We start from the raw sequence: 15,548 nt of genomic DNA on the forward strand, positions 1-15,548 counted from the left end.
AAGCTATTCGCTGGGTTGGAAAACAAAGAAGGACTTCATGTTTTGGAGGAAGGATCTGCCTTCAGCCTGGACCTGCTGAATTTGGGCTCCGGGAAGTGTCCAGATGGATAGGATAGACTAGCTCTCCCTAAGCTTTAACGTGTGCGTGAATCACCTGGATCTTTGTTAAACTGTGGCTCGTGGTTCAGGAGGTCTGGGTGGGGCCTGGGAGTCTGTGTTTCTAACAAGCTCCCAGGGGATGCCCATGCTTCTGGTCCCCAGAGCACACTTTGAGTAGCAAGGATGTAAACTGTTGGGAAATGTGGATCTGGAACCCCAGCGGGGATGGGGGTGTCCTCAGAATATAGGTCACAGCTGAAGCTGGCAGTGAGCAAACTCCTCCAGAGAGAGGCGGGTCAGCCAGGAGGGAAGGTTCCAGGCCTGAGCGGTGGGCACTCCCCTGCCCGCAGGTCTGGTCTGGAGAGCAGGCAACGAGCCTGACGGGGACCAGAGCAGAGCAAGCTGTCAGAGGAGTCGGAGAAAGCTGTGTCTGGGAGTTTCTGAAAGGAGGAAGGGCTCAGCAGTGTGAACTCTGCAGTGGTCAAGTAGGATAGAGGTTAAATCTCTGCTCATTCTGAATTAATTGTTCCTTTCACATTTTAAAAAAAGATTTGTTTTGCTGGAGCAAACAATTCCCCGAGTGCACAAGCCTAACAGACTTTGGTGCTGAGCCATGTCTGCCCTGCTCAGGGGATTTTTTTCCAAAGCAATTGGTGTCTTTCCACAGGGTGGAAAATTTGGAGAAGACTTTTAATTAATGCATAGGGTGGGGCGGGAGGGTGGCCACGGAGGGTTTCTGCTTCTGTTGTCATTGATAAAAGATGACTTGGAGCCTGCTTTCTAATAAACACAGCTCAACCAACTTCACACCGATTGAGTGTCTGATTGTTAAATGTTAATGTACTGCACCCTATAGTTTTAAATAGAATTAGAGATGTTTACAGCTTTGGTTAAATGCACCTTGTTCTTCCACATTAAACTCTATTACAAGTGTCCTCCATCAGCAAACAGGAGAAGGACGCATTAGGAGCTGGTCTGTGTGCGGGCCGTGGCTGCTGCCAAAAGAGCTAGCATTCTATTTCCCTTTATTACAGGTTTCTAGGTGGTGGGGCATCTGGTGTGATTGCTTCCTATTTATGAGTGTGATTAGAACCTCAGGTTCCTGGGTGTACGGGTGGATCTTAGGGAATCCACAAACACCCAGGGATTTTTATGCAGAAGTTTGCACTGCGTATCTGAGAGTCTGATGCTTTCTTCGGTTTTCTAAAGGGGTCCACGAGCCACTAAAGATGGACCCTTTAGAGACTCTCTGCCATGGTCCTAACTGCCAGGTCCCCCAGAGCATCATGATGAAGCTGGTCCCTTTGCAGCTGGGGAAACAAAGGAGACAGAAATGGACCTGCTAGTTGGTGGCAGAGCCGGTGACTCCTGGCCCAGGGACATCCATGAAGCCCACCCATAAGCCCCACGCCCACCGTCAAGCTCTGTTTCCAGGAAGCCTACCTGTTTCCACCCTGGCCTGCTGCAGGGCTGGTCTTTGGCCTAGCTAAGGATCAGGGCTGCCCAACCTCCCCTTTCAGGATCTCCCCTGTCCCTGTCTTTCCTCAGCTCCCCTGCGCATCCCCAGTTCTCAGGGAACCCCAGTTGGGGGCCCCCTGACTGCCCCTGGTCCAGCCTGCGGTCAACTTGGAGTCGTTTAAAATGTCTTGCTCCGCTCCCCTCCTCGTCCTCCCACGTCTTCTGGATTCCGTTTCCTGACTCTGCAGGGGTCTCCTACACTAGGTATCCCCTCTGTTGTTTTGTACCTTCAGCTGCTCCCTCAGTCTCCAGAGGGTAGCAGGCATTTCTCAGGCTGAGTGGCCCACCTCCCACGCGGTCTCCTCCTGCTCTTTCCCTCCATAACCCAGAGTCCTCTGCCCCTCTCGCCTCTCAGCGTCCACCGGCTGCCTTCATCTCCATCCCTGAACGCAGCTCTGCCCCGGGCCTTCCGGGGATCATGGCTGAGCACGGGCTCTACTGTGGAGCGTGTGTTCTAGCATTTGACACAGGCGTCCTTTCCCTGACTTACCCAGTTGCGCCCCCTAGGCCACCCTGTAATCGCCTCTCCTCCGCTCAGCCCTTCAGGGATGGCTTTCTCTAAGGTGCTGCCCTCTCTCTCTCTTTGCATGCACACCTGTGTCTCTGATCACTCTTTAGTTGCAGCCTGAGGACCCCGCATCCACGGCTCCAACTGGACCCCTCTCCCGAGCTCCATGTCTACCCACCAGCCGTCCCCCCCAAGCATCCTTCTCACTTCTCAGAAGCCCATGTCCCATCCTGACCACCATCATGAATGTCCCACCTCGTCATGCTCTCCCTCACAACCAGCACTTGAGATCACCTTATTTTATCATCAGGAACTGAGGCCATTCTGAAGTGTGGCAAAACTGCAATAAAAGGGATCATTTGGGACACCCAAGGGATGGCAGGCAGAGAGCAAAAAGGTACTCTGCAGGGAGAAGTTCTCCACCTTCAAGTCCCTAACTGAGGAATACTTCCCCACTCTCATCCCCGATGAAGGGGGCTTGGTGGCCTGGTTACTTTTGTCTCTGATTTGTTCTCTTGATTTTGACAGATTGGGAATTTACGCGAACAACTGTCCACATGGTTTATGGATATGTGAATAAAGAGACCTTTGCTAATTTACAAACTCTACTGTTTATGGCCAGTTTGACATTTGACAGCATATGACTGTCAAGAAGGGATGTTGTGAGGGATTCATTCTGGGTTAGGGACTTCCTGAGTTAACAGACGCAGCTGTGGTGGTGACAGTTTCCTTGCCCCTTCCGTGGTCGCTCCCAGGCTTCTTCTCCCACCTCCGTCCCTCTTGAGGCCAACCCTGGACCCTAGCCCTGCTACTCGGGGGTGGACAGTGCCACCTGGTGGCCGTCGCTGAGAACTTGAGGACCTTTGGCCTCCGTCTCTCCCGCACAGGGACCTCCCCTCCCCTCTCCGTCTCTGTCAGCTTCTCTGCCTCTCCTCTACATGCCCACACATGCCCTTCCCCATCCAACCTTGGCCCAAATCTCTCTCTATCTCTCTATCTTATCATCATCTCCCTCTTTTCGTATCTCCCAGCCCCTTCATTCCATTTACAAGTAAAGTCATCATTTGCGTCGTGTGCCATAAGCAGGCTATGAACCAAGCAAATACATCCAAGCCATCTCTCTGACTTGGGCGCCAGAGTCAGGATCAGAGTCTCCAGATGAGTTCCGTGTCTGGAGTTCTTTCTCTTCCCACACAGTTTTTCTTCTTTTGCCGGAATCCTGGCTTTTCTCACTCAGTAGCGTGAGTATAGGATTTAGACGCAAAAGATCTGGTCCAAATCCCGGGCCTGCCTTTTAATTGCTGTGTGTCTTTGAGAAGCCATCTGAGCCCTCCGACCTGCAGTGAAGAAGAGCCAGGGCCAACAGGATTTAAAGAGCTATCTTCCCGTGTGGAATAAGTTCTCTGGGAGAGAGAGCAGGGATGGGCTCACAGTCATCTCAGATGACAGCAGGGGAGAGATAGGCATGTGGAGGGTACGGAGAGGCAGCTGGCCCCCCAGGGAGGAGCCACCCTGCAGGCCGAGGACTGAGAGCTTGCGCTCATGCTGAGCTGGGAGGGTCTAGTCCCCCGGGCTGGCTCTCCCATCAGCTTGTTCTCAGCTTAGCTGGGGATAAAAACATCTGCTAGTATTTATTTGACCCATGTGAACGCCAGGCCTCGTGCAGAGAAAGCTCTCCGGAGCCTTCCCTGAGCCCTGAGATCAGTCTCCGGCTGCTGGTTGTACTTCCTCAGACTGCTGTGCCTTGGTGAGCAGGGCAATGAAATAATGCCACTAAGGGCAGGCCCCTGTGTGCCTTGTCACCCCACTGTCCCTGCAGCCTGTCACAGAGCCTGGTACCCACCTGCTCCTCAGTACTTAGAAAGGGTATCAACAGCCAAGGACTGGGGAGGCTCTTTGAAAACTAAAAAACAACCCATGTGGAATGGATTTTTTTTTCCTATAAATTTTGTTCCTCCCTAAAGGCATCCAGATGCTATGCCTCAGACCACATCACCCAGAGCTTCTACAACTCAGCAAAAAGGCACTGCTATATTTATCCTGTTGGCAGCCCCCTCTGCTAATTTCCGTCAAAGAACAGCCTGATATAACACACTTGTCTGGGGGGTTGACAAGGCCACAGTGGCTGCCAGCACCCTCTGGCTGTGGTCCGGCCCAGCGGGGGGAGGGAGGACGCTTGACGGGAATCCTGGGGTGTCTACCATCTTGGGGACCTGCAGAGGTGCATCTTCTGTGGGACCAGCAGGAGCTGGTGTATTTTCCCAGAGAAGCACTGGACCAGGATGGACCAGGAGGCAGTCTCAGGACCCTCCAGCAGCCTCTGAAACTACCGCCATCAGAAGACCACAGCTGAGGTCTTGGGCCTGGGGGAAAAGTGCTCAACTTCCTAGGAAGACACCTGGCCTCCGTATGAGACAGTTTCGGGCTAATGGGTAGAGGCTCCAGCGATATTTTATTTCCCCAGAAGAAATCCCAGCTCTGGAGCAAGGTTGTGAGAGTAGCTTAAGTTTGTTAAGATGCTTACATTTTTTTTTTTTTTTTTTTTTTTTTTTTGCGGTATGCGGGCCTCTCACTGTTGTGGCCTCTCCCGTTGCGGAGCACAGGCTCCGGACGCACAGGCTCAGCGGCCATGGCTCACGGGCTTAGTTGCTCCGCGGCATGTGGGATCTTCCCGGACCAGGGCACGAACCCGTGTCTCCTGCATCGGCAGGCGGATTCTCAACCACTGCGCCACCAGGGAAGCCCAAGATGCTTACATTTTTACAAAGGGTGTTCCCAGTGTATTGTGTTTCTCCCCCAAATTCAACACATATTTTTTTTTAGCACCCTCTCTAAGGAAAGCCCAGGGGTTGGTCTAATTTCCAACCACTCTAGCCCTTCCCTGCTACTTAGCAGAAGAAGGGGTATCTCCTGCTGCTTCCCTATACTCCCTGCCCACTCGTCCTTCTCCTGTTCCTTGTCCCTGTTAAGTTGCCTCTCATACCCCAGTGACGCCACGTCACCGCCTGCCCTGCCGCTTGTAATGTCCAGCCTGGCTTGGTTTTCCTCTGAGTAATTCAGTAGGACTCTGCAGCTCATAAAAATCTTGCAACAGAGAAAAACAGAATTTTTAATGAACCCAAGTAAGGCAAACGTAAAATGGATTACAGTCATCCCCCCTCTTATCTGCAGTTTTACTTTCTGCAGTTTCAGTTACCCGTGGTCAACAGCGGTCTGGAAATACTGAATGGAAAATTCCAGAAATAAACAATTCATAAGTTTGAAATTGCAGGCTGTTCTGAGTAGTGTGATAAAATATCACATCATCCTCCTCTGTGCCACCCAGGATGTGAATCATCCTTTTGTCCAGAGTATCCTGCCTGTAAATCACTTAGTAGCCGTCTCGGTTATCAGATCAACTGTTGCAATATCAGTATTGCTGTGCTTGTGTTCAAGTAACCCTTATTGTACTTAATAATGGCCTCAAAGTGCAAGAGTAGTGATGCTGGCGATTTGGAGAGTCCAGGATATTGTGACTGGCTTACTTCACTCATCACAATGTCCTCAAGGTTCATCCATATCTTGGCATATGTCAGAATTTCCTTCCTTTTTAAGCTGAGTAATAGTCCGTAGTATGTATAGATCAGTTTGTTTTTCCATTCATCCATCGATGGACACTTGGGTTATCTCCACCTTTGGGCTACTGTGAATGATGCTGCTATGAATTTGAGTATACAAGTATCTGTTTGAGACCATGCTTTCAAAGGATGCATTTTTTTAAGAGGCTGATCACCATTGCTCGCGACAGGGCTTCACACAGAGGGAGGGCCCTGTAAGTGCTGACTTATTGCCATTTATCCATTCCCCAGAGCAGTGAGTTCCCTGCTATTGAGAGGAAGATGCCTTTGGAAGTCAAGGATTTCTTTGAGAGACATTTAGAAATTGTGATATATTCAATCAATGATAAGCAAGGATATAATTTAGTACTAACTTAGATATCTAATTTGTAGTTAAGAACATTCTATTTATTTACCTTGACAGTTGTGGGAGGGGGGGGTGTGAAGTGTCTTGAGTGAGAATTGGAGAAAAGCTCCCATCTTTGTTTTTTATAGTGGAACATTCTAATAGTCATGTTTGCTGAGCATGGTTTGATGTCTGTACCTAATTTGGATCCTCTCAGGAACATCATGTGACGGATGAGGATGGACAGACTCAGGGGCCTGGTGAGGGTCTCAGGACTGTGGCATGCTCCCCATAGGCCAGCACCCTCCTTCAGCAGAGTCCATCCCAGGAACTGTTGGTCTGAATCCATCCATGTAACTAGTTCAGCTGGGGCCACTCTTATTTCTGTTCTTTGAGAGGAACCTTAAAGGCACGCGGCCCAACAGGCTGGGGGAGGGGCAGGACATGACAGAAGGAGGGTCAGGACACGTCTGAGCCATTTGGGGGCTGGAGTGTAGAAGGGTTAGGCACTGGGTGACATTATTATTTTTTTCTTTCTGGCCGCACCACACAGCATGCAGAGCTTCCCCGACTGGGGATCAAACCTGTGTCTCCTGCAGTGGAAGCGTGGAGTTCTAACCACTGGACCACCGAGGAAGTCCAACATTCTTAAAATTCTTGAGTCTTGAAGCATTTTCCAGTCACTTTCTTGCTGTTTCGTTTCTTAACCTCTCCAAGTCTCAGTTTTCTCATCTGTGAAATGGAGATGGTTCCTCCTGAGATGGTTACAAGGCTTAAAGAAGCCAGGACAGGAAAGGGCTAGCAGCCTCCCAAGAGCATGCTAAGTGCTCAGTGAATGGGGGGACAGTGCTAGCCTCCTGCCCGGTCCACCATTCTATCCCTTCCCTTCAGATGGCCTCAAGTCTTCACCTGCAATGTTCTGACACTAAGGGCATCCTTGAGGCCCTTTTGTGAGGATGAGACAAAATTGCACAGAAAGCATCCACGCAGAGACCAGTACAGAGTAGGTGCTGAGTCGACGGTGACGGCGCTCCCTGGGCCGGTGGTGATTCTGGGTGACAGAGGCTTTCCTTTGCTTTCCTCTGCTTTCCTCGTGCTCCATGTGTCTTAACAGCTACCTTGGGCCTCTGGCGGGGGCTGCGGATGGGAGTCCCCCAGCGGCCTCTGCTCAAGCGATACTAATTGTGCCAGGGAGAACGGCTCACTAGAGTGGAAAATAGTCCTCATATATCTAGCTGAAGACGATAATGACCTTTTAAATAACAGAAGCAATTTTATTTCAATACCTCAATTACTCTGAACTCTCAAATGTCAAAGTGCTCAGCACTTTCAAAATAGCTTAATATAGACATTTATAGCACTTAGACACAGCTAGTTTCTTATCTAACCTAATTATGTGTTGTACAGGAAATGGCCAAGCTCACCATCTCTGTTATTTTTCACAGCGATCCCCGTGCGCGGCCCTGGGCTCGGCCTGGAGTCTGGCAGTTGGAATTTCTCCCCGGCCGAGGATGCGTGTTCTGGGGCAGACGGGACTGGTCCCTGCCAGGGGCCTGGCCTCAGCCAAGTGTGGGGAGGAGGCTTGACGTGGGCCTCCTAGTTGGTTAATGCGCACAGCCCTGTGCTTAGACTCCAAGGCACAGCTGCTGGGAATGTGAGATGCCGGGGTCACTGGGACCGGAAGGAAAGGCCAGAAGTGGGCCACTGGGAGTGGGGGGGCGGGGACTCTGTCTCGTAGGGCAAAGACAGGAGGTACCTTCCCAGGATGTGGGTGGTGTGAGGCCAGCATCACCTGGCCACAGCTGGCCAGACTGGTACCTTCTGTGGCCATTTATTTAGAGGCTGCCCTCCACTCTCCAGAGCAGAGGCAGCCTGAAAGCCCCTGGCCCCAGGGTGACAGGCTCCTATGACCCTCCCTTCATCTCCACTCTGACCCTGTCCCTGACACTCTCCAACACTCTGCCTCAAATCACAGTCACCTCCCTGCTGTTTCTCAGAGCAGCACGCTTCTTTTTCAGGGATGTGACCCTGCTCATCCGTGTGCTGGAATATCCTCCCCCCACCGTCTCCCACCGACATCCAATGCTCACTCCCTTGCTGCTGCAGCTCTCAGGTGTCATCTTACTGGGGAGGCTGTCTTGGTCACCCTGGCTCATGTTTCTCTTCCCATACTCCCTGGCCCCTTCCTCACTTGGTGGTGGTTGTTTTTTTTTCTTCTTAGAGAGGTACCTTATTTAGCTGGTGTTTTTCTTACATGACGATTGTTTGTGTCCCAAAGTGGAAGGCAAGCTCCTCGCAGGCTGGGGTTTTTAGGAGTCACTGCTCCATCTCAGTGTGCCTTGATAGCACCAGACACACAGTAATGGGTTCAAGACAAGTATTCAGTATATAGTGAATGAGTGAGCGGGTGGAAGGCCAGGAGAGCAGGCCAGCTCCAGGTTGGAAGGTTCATGGAGAGGGCAACCCATGGCTCTAGGCTGGTTGACAAGCAGGCTCTGAGGCCGGCTTTGCCCCTTACCAGCTATGCCAGGAAATTGTCTCAGGGAATGCATTCATTGTACATTAAGCATTTTATCATAACTCTTTTTTTATTGAAGTATGGTTGATTTACAATGTTGTATTAATTATCGCTGTCCCTTATGCATTTGAACCCTCCGCCAGGATTGGGTGTTGTGGACATGTTACACATTTGGAAACTGAGGCTCAGAGAGTTGGGCAAGGTTCCTCGAGTTCCTCAGCTGGGCTTGGGCAGACCTGGGCTATGGACCCCAGTCTGTCTTACTCCAAAGCCACATCTTGACCAGGGCTCAGTGTCCCCGGCTGATGGCAGCTGCACTGAGCCCGCCAATCTTGGGAGTGTCCAGCTATGTTTAGCTGTTGACCAGGCCTCCTGCCCCCTGCCCCGGCCCTGTCCCAAGAGGGGTCCCATGCAAATGGCCAGTCGGCAGCCCCTGCTCCCATCACACTACCCACTCTTTTTTTTTTTTTTTTAAACATCTTTATTGGAGTATAACTGTTTTACAATAGTGTGTTAGTTTTTCCTTTACAACAAAGTGAATCAGTTATACATATACATATGTTCCCATATCTCTTCCCTCTTGCATCACCCTCCCTCCCACCCTCCCTATCCTACCCCTCTAGGTGGTCACAAAGCACAGAGGTGAACTCCCTGTGCTATGCTGCAGCTTCCCACTAGCTATTTAATTTACATTTGATAGTGTATATATGTCCCTGCCACTCTCTCACTTCGTCACAGCTTACCCTTCCCCCTCCCCATATCCTCAAGTCCATGCTCTAGTAGGTCTGTGTTTTATTCCCATCCTACCACTAATCTCTTCATGACATTTTTTTTTCCTTAGAGTCCATATATATGTGTTAGATGTGTACCCAAGAACGTACTGAAGCAAAACTGATTTTGGTTTAAGAGATTTGATTTTATGCTAAGCAAATTTCATCAGGATTTTCATATGAAGAGTCTTTTCCTGCCCAAATGTGCCCTTCTTGGCTGCATGTTAATGTGGTCAAATCCAATCTCCAAGTCCTCTGTAGGTCCCAGGACTGGGTTCTCAGGACTTGGCTTCTGGCTGCTGGCTGGGCTTGGGGGAGGCAGTTGCTGTCACAAGTGGCTTCCAGAGCCCTGGGCTGCTCTCCTTGGAGGCCAGGGCACAAAGGAATGAGAGCAGAGGGCCAGCATGGGGCAGGAGGCTCTATCGCCCAGAAGTGAGTGCCAGAGGGACCCAGAGGCCCTGGAAACTTGGTTGGTGGCATGAAGAGTGAGCCCCATGTGAGCCCTCCACCTGCTTCCACTGTTGAATTTCAGTCTGCTCAGTAGAAGGGATTCACCCATCACACACCGAGTACCTGCAGGTTGTGTTGGGCCCGTGGGCAGGGCACCATCCTTCCCGGCCTCTAAGGGGTCCAGGGAGCAGGGTGACCAGACTTAACAAATACAAATACAAGACGCCCAGTTACATGTGAACTTCCAATAAACAATGAATACTTCTTTCTTGCAAGTACGTCCAGGTGAGCCCAGGCCTGTCGAGATGGTGAGGTGGGCACGTCCTAAGCCTTCCTAGGGGCCACAGTATGTAGAACCTTCTCCCCGAGGGTGGACTCGGGTGCACATCCTGATCTGGTGCTTTCACAGCCCCACTGGAAAGCCCTGCTTTCCTCTCTGCAATTAGACGGATGTTGGTTGCACTGGGTCCTCTTCCCTGCCTCTCAGAGGAGGTGGAGTGTTGTCACGATGAATGGCTCGGAGAGCAGCTTTTATTGGGAACGGTGACAGAGTTGAGACTTTCCCAGGGCGGGAGCAGTGGCTACAGCGTTGCTTGTGGAGGTGGGCTGGGGGCTGGTCTCACAGTTATTAAGAAGTTGTCATGGGAGTTATTAGGAAGTTGTCACAGTTATTAAGAAGTTAGTAAGAAGGCTCAGCTGGGTGAGAGCTGGGCACGGCTGCTGTCTCAGGCTGAGCTGGTGAATGTGAGTAGAATACGGGAGTCCCTGACTCCAGAGGCCCTTCACAAGCCACCTGTTCTTGGTGGGTGGGTGGCAGAGGGCAAATGCCTCCATCCTCACCCTGTCCTGTCTCTGTCTACTCCAGAATATCTCCTCCAAGTGGGGACCCTGCAGCCCACATCAGCATCATCCAAGCGATGATTTTTTTCACACGAAGACTGTGGCTTCTGCTCTAACTGAGCCCCAGAGCCTGAGAGTCGGACTTGCCTTCCAGGATGTTCCTGTAGAAATGCCATTCCTGTGTGCGCACCTGGCTTCAGCCTGATAAACCTCTGGGAGTGAGAGCGAGCGTGCTTCCTGTTGTGTTTTCTCTGTCCTCTGCCCAGCCTGGGCAGGGGGCTCCCCGGGGAAGAGCAGAATGGCTCTCTGTCCCCAGCGCCCTGGCACAAGACCCGGCTCAGCAAGAAAAGATACTGGTAAGTGAATGAACAAGTGATGTGTTGAAAGATTACATCATGTCGGGGACTGGCGGTCTGTCGTTTGCTTCATCCCTCCATCAAATAAACAGGTAGGATTTCAATCTCACGACAAGCCATCGTGTAGACACTGGAATCTGATTTTCCAGATACAGAAACTGAGGCTGAAGTTGGCAGGAAGTGGGAACACTGGGAACGGGGCTCAGGCTGCCTGACGCCCGGGCGCAGCTCTTATCTGTGACCTTCACCGTGCCTGCCCGTCCTCAGATTCTGGTCTCTGGATACGCAGCGGTGGCTGCACAGCTTGGCACAGCTCCTGCTCTGGGGGACCCTTGTCCCTGCTGGATTTGCTGGCAGGCCTGCATCTGCGTGGCCCTCGCACTTCAGCCCAGTTGACCGGTGTGCCTGGCCTCTGCCCGGCCTGCCCCTCTGTTGGGGGCCCTGGTGCCCAGCCCGCTCTCCTTCCGCACTCTTCGGGCCTCTGTCCTGGACTTCCCTCCCTCACTGACAATCGTCAGGGACCCCAGGCTGGCTGACTTCTGGAATACTGAGGCCAGCAGGAGTCTCCTGTCACCCAGGTTGCCGAGGACCTGCGGACCCTGGACCCCAGCTGTGCCTGGGGTTCTCTCCCTGCCCCCATCCCGGGGCCACTCTGTTGGTTACCCCAGCAGACTCTGCTTCTGACCCCGCTGGAGCCCACCGGGGCCCAGGTCTGCAGCGAGGGTCGGGGCGTCCCTGCTCCCCTCTGGATCTGTGTGCCGAGCTTCCCTCCTCTAGGTAACAGGGAGCTGGTCTTGGTGGAAGGTAGGCTCTCAGTTCAGTGCCACTAGGAAAGAGCTGCCACCAGGTAGTCCCCTGAACCTTCCCTGACACAGCGCCCTGACGGTGACCCTGCCTCCCCGGCTCCTTCTCTGCCGCCTCCTCGGGGCGCGTTCTGCCCGCAGGCTCTCCTGCTCCCACGGATGCTCCACGGCTGCCAGCTCTGTGGAGGGCATCGACCTTTTCACCCCAGGATGCTGGCACCGTCCCCAGCCACATCCCGGGTCCTCGCTCCCTGTTGCTTCACCCCGCCCATGAAGGGGCCGCTGCCTGGACCTGCCGTCACTCAGAGCTGTTTTTTTCACTCCCAGAACCACCAACTCTGAAACGCCCGCCACCACGGCTCAGTCACTCATCCGCACGTGCGCGGACGGAAGCAGCGCTTGTGGAACGACCCCGTGAGCTGGGCACACCGGGATGCAGCTCTCGGGGGGCTGGGGGGGGGGTCCGTCTCTGCCTCCTCACTCCTGCTCGCTCTGCCCCAGCCCCTGCCTGTGGCCTCACAGCCCCGGAGCGGCGGCCGCCCCTCCCTCCAGCCTCCACCTTGCCTTCTATGTTCGCCTGCTCGTTCTTTCTGCTGCCAGCCCGATGCACCCTGTCCCTTCGCCCGCGCTGTCCCCTGTCCCTATAAAATGCTGCTCTCCACCTCCACAAGGCCAAGACCCACCTGCCCTTCCAAGTCTTGCTCCAGGGCCACCTCCTCCAGCCAGTGTCATGGGCTGAACTGTGTCTTCCGCCAAATCCAAGTCCTCATCCCCAGGACCTCAGAATTAACCATATGTGGAGATAACATCTTTAAAGAGGTAATCGAGGTAAAATGAGGTCATATAGATAAGCCGTAATCCAATATGACTTACGTTCTTTGAAGAAGAGGAAATTTGGACATAAACAGGTACAAAGGGAAAACCACGTGAAGACACAGGGAGCCAAGGAGGGAGGACTCGGAATAAACCAGCTCTGCAGACAGGTTCCTCTCAGACTTCTGGCCTCCGGAACTGTGAGAAAACTTCTGTTGTGTAAATGGCCCCTCCCACCCCCCCCACCTCCCCACCCCATCCCCTGGCCTGTGGTACTTTGTGACGGCAGCCCTAGCTAATGACTACAGCCAGAATGACATTCCCTAGGGCACGAGAGGTCTCCCTTCCACTTCAGGTCACATTTGTTTGCACGAACATCTTAGCTCCAAGACCCCAGCAACAAGACCCATCTCTATCCACCCCCCTATTTTTCCTGTGATTTGGGGAACCAAAAGGCGGTGCTCAGGAAATGTTGAACGAATGAGCCCAAGGGAGCCTTTAGGCCAGCAGACCTTTCAGCTCTGGGTGAATGCTGTGAGTTGCGTTTTGAAACATGACAGCAGGCTCCTGATATTTATGACCCGGCTTGTTGGCCTTCCTGGGGAGGGGTGCGCTCTGCTCTTCAATTTATGGTCCTCTGGTGCAGCCCCAGACTGACTAGGCGATTGTAAATGGGCTGTCTGCTAACAGCACATGCAGACAATGCAGGAGGTGACATGATCCTTGGCCCCAGGGTCAGACACCTGCCCTTCTAACCCAGGGCGGAGTGCTCAGGACCTGAGACAAGTCTCCTCCTCCATCTTTCCCTTTGCAAAGACCTCGAAGTTGACAGATACGTTACTATTTCCTAACTATCTGTCGCTCACTCATGATTTTTGACATAGTTCATACCGCCTCTACTTTATTATTATTTATCTTTACGTTGACTCACTGCCCCCCTGGAGACCAGAGCCATAAGACACTGAGTGCATTTATTTGCCATCCCCGGGCCTGAGCTAAATTGGGATGGGCCACCCAACAGGGCCTCTGCAGGGCTTGGAGAAATATGGGAAAGATTGATATTCTCTAGAAGGAAAATCTCAGGGAGGGAGTTAAAGCTAAGGAGTGTTGCCACCCCAAATCTCTGTACACCCACCTTAGCTGGATTTCATTGAAGAGGCAGGTGAATTTCCTTTCAAGGCTTCCAGAAGGCTGGGGGTGAGGAGAAGACGTGAGAATGAGGGTGATGCCTTCAGTATCCAATGCTTGAACCTTAAGGTACTGGAATTCCTCAGAGGGGTTAACTAGCCACCTGCTGTGTATTTTCAGATGGAGAACAAAAGTCACATGGCAGTCCAGATTCTCCCAAGATGAGCTGCAACTCAAAACCAGCATGTGGACTGGGGCCCTTGACCTTGTACGGACAGATCCCTGGAAAAACCTGCCGAGACCGAGCCCAGCTGGGACCCACCACCTGCTTGCGGGGTGCAGAGTGGGAGCAGGCACTCCAGGCAGGGTGTGTCTTCCCAGCTGAATGGCCTACGCCTGCATTAGGCAGCCACTGCGTCCGTGGCCTGAGCCCAGCCACGGCCGCTGGGCCTCGAGTGTGGGCCCCTGCTCCCACGCTCTCTAAGGTCCCCCTCACAGCAAGCAAGACCACGGGAGGAGCCAGATGCCACCGAGGGAGATGGAGGGGCTGAGAAACACTCTGAAAGTGGGCTGTGTGTCCCTGAGGCCTTTCTGCCTTTCTAAGTGTGGAGCTACAAATACCTCATTGAGAAGGGGTGGAAATTTTAAACTCAAGAGCCCTCTTGTGTTTGGAAAATAGTTGTTTTAATAAAATAACAACAATACAGTCTTTCCCATTAGTTTCCAGTAAGTGGCCCACCCAGTGTTTTTTCAGTGCAGTAATAAGCCCTTTGAAAGGTGAGTCACGTGTGATTTCGTGCACCGGTCGGCACCCTCGAGCCACGCTTTCCGGTGCACTGCTCACGAGCCCCGATGGGCGCGTGTATCTGTTTTGTAGAAGTGCATCCCTGTGCAATCCAAGGCCAAAGTTCAGGGTGTGTAGCTCTAGCGGCCAGAGGCCACATCCTTGGGGACCTTTCGGAAGGGAGGCTGGGGGTTTCCTTGGCGCCCCTGGCACTGAGTCTGCGCCTTCTGCTTGGTGTTGCTGCCCCTCAGGGCACACGGCTGCCATGCCGGCGCCTCCACCAGCTCTCGCCTCCTAACCCTCTGTGGACCAGCAGAATATTCTCCCCTTCTCATCGCCGACCAGGAGTTTGGTCTGGTTTCTTGGGAAGAGAAAGAACAGACAAGCGTGTTACAGCAAGCCTGTGCATCCTGCTTATCCCAGCCTGCGCGCATGGCATTACAACGCGGGGCTTCAGTCCAGGACCCCGGGAGCCTGTACCTGGCCTCCACCTGAAGCGGGGGGAGCTGACCCACTGGAGCATCTTTTGAACCAGGGACAGCTTTGAACTAGGAGGCTTGTGGCTCCCAAAGCACTGAGGGGACGCTCCCAGAGAGCAGGGCTCCAGCGAGCAGGGCGAGGCCCTGAACTTTTTCGTTGAGCTGATACGCAGCCAGGCTGGCAGGCAGAAGGAAAGACAGGTTCTCCAGCAAAGAACTAGGGCTCAGGGCCTCCGCTCCTACCCACAGGCTCCAGCCGGAGCCTCCCCGCCTCAGCCCGGCATTCCCTCCACCACGGACCCCAAAGGGCCCCCTCCAGGGCAGGCAGGGAGGAAGGACAGTGGCTCCAGAAGGTCTGCGCCACCCCCCCCCCACCCAGACTACACTCCTAGTGAGTACAATGGGCTAATGACAGTAAGCACCGCCCCTGGGTATAGTATCTGACACCTGTCCATTCCACATTGGCTTAGAGCCCTGGAAAGGCAATTTCTGTAATGCAGGATAATCATTATACCAAATGTTAACAATCAGCAGTGGACC

General features: G+C 52.9%; 1 protein-coding gene across 1 annotated transcript in view; it reads right to left on the reverse strand.

The window, feature by feature from the left end:
* Positions 1 to 14,415: 14,415 nt before the first annotated feature.
* Positions 14,416 to 15,548, reverse strand: part of WDFY4 (WDFY family member 4) — a 275,410-nt gene continuing 274,277 nt past the window's right edge. The window contains exon 62 of the mRNA XM_067025200.1: positions 14,416 to 14,890. Within this exon, the coding sequence (XP_066881301.1) occupies positions 14,824 to 14,890 (67 nt within the window). The 3' untranslated portion in view covers positions 14,416 to 14,823. The remainder of the gene's footprint in view (positions 14,891 to 15,548) is intronic.

The sequence above is a fragment of the Kogia breviceps genome, chromosome 2 (genome assembly GCF_026419965.1).
Source record: "Kogia breviceps isolate mKogBre1 chromosome 2, mKogBre1 haplotype 1, whole genome shotgun sequence".
Classification (NCBI taxonomy): Eukaryota; Metazoa; Chordata; class Mammalia; order Artiodactyla; family Physeteridae; genus Kogia; species Kogia breviceps.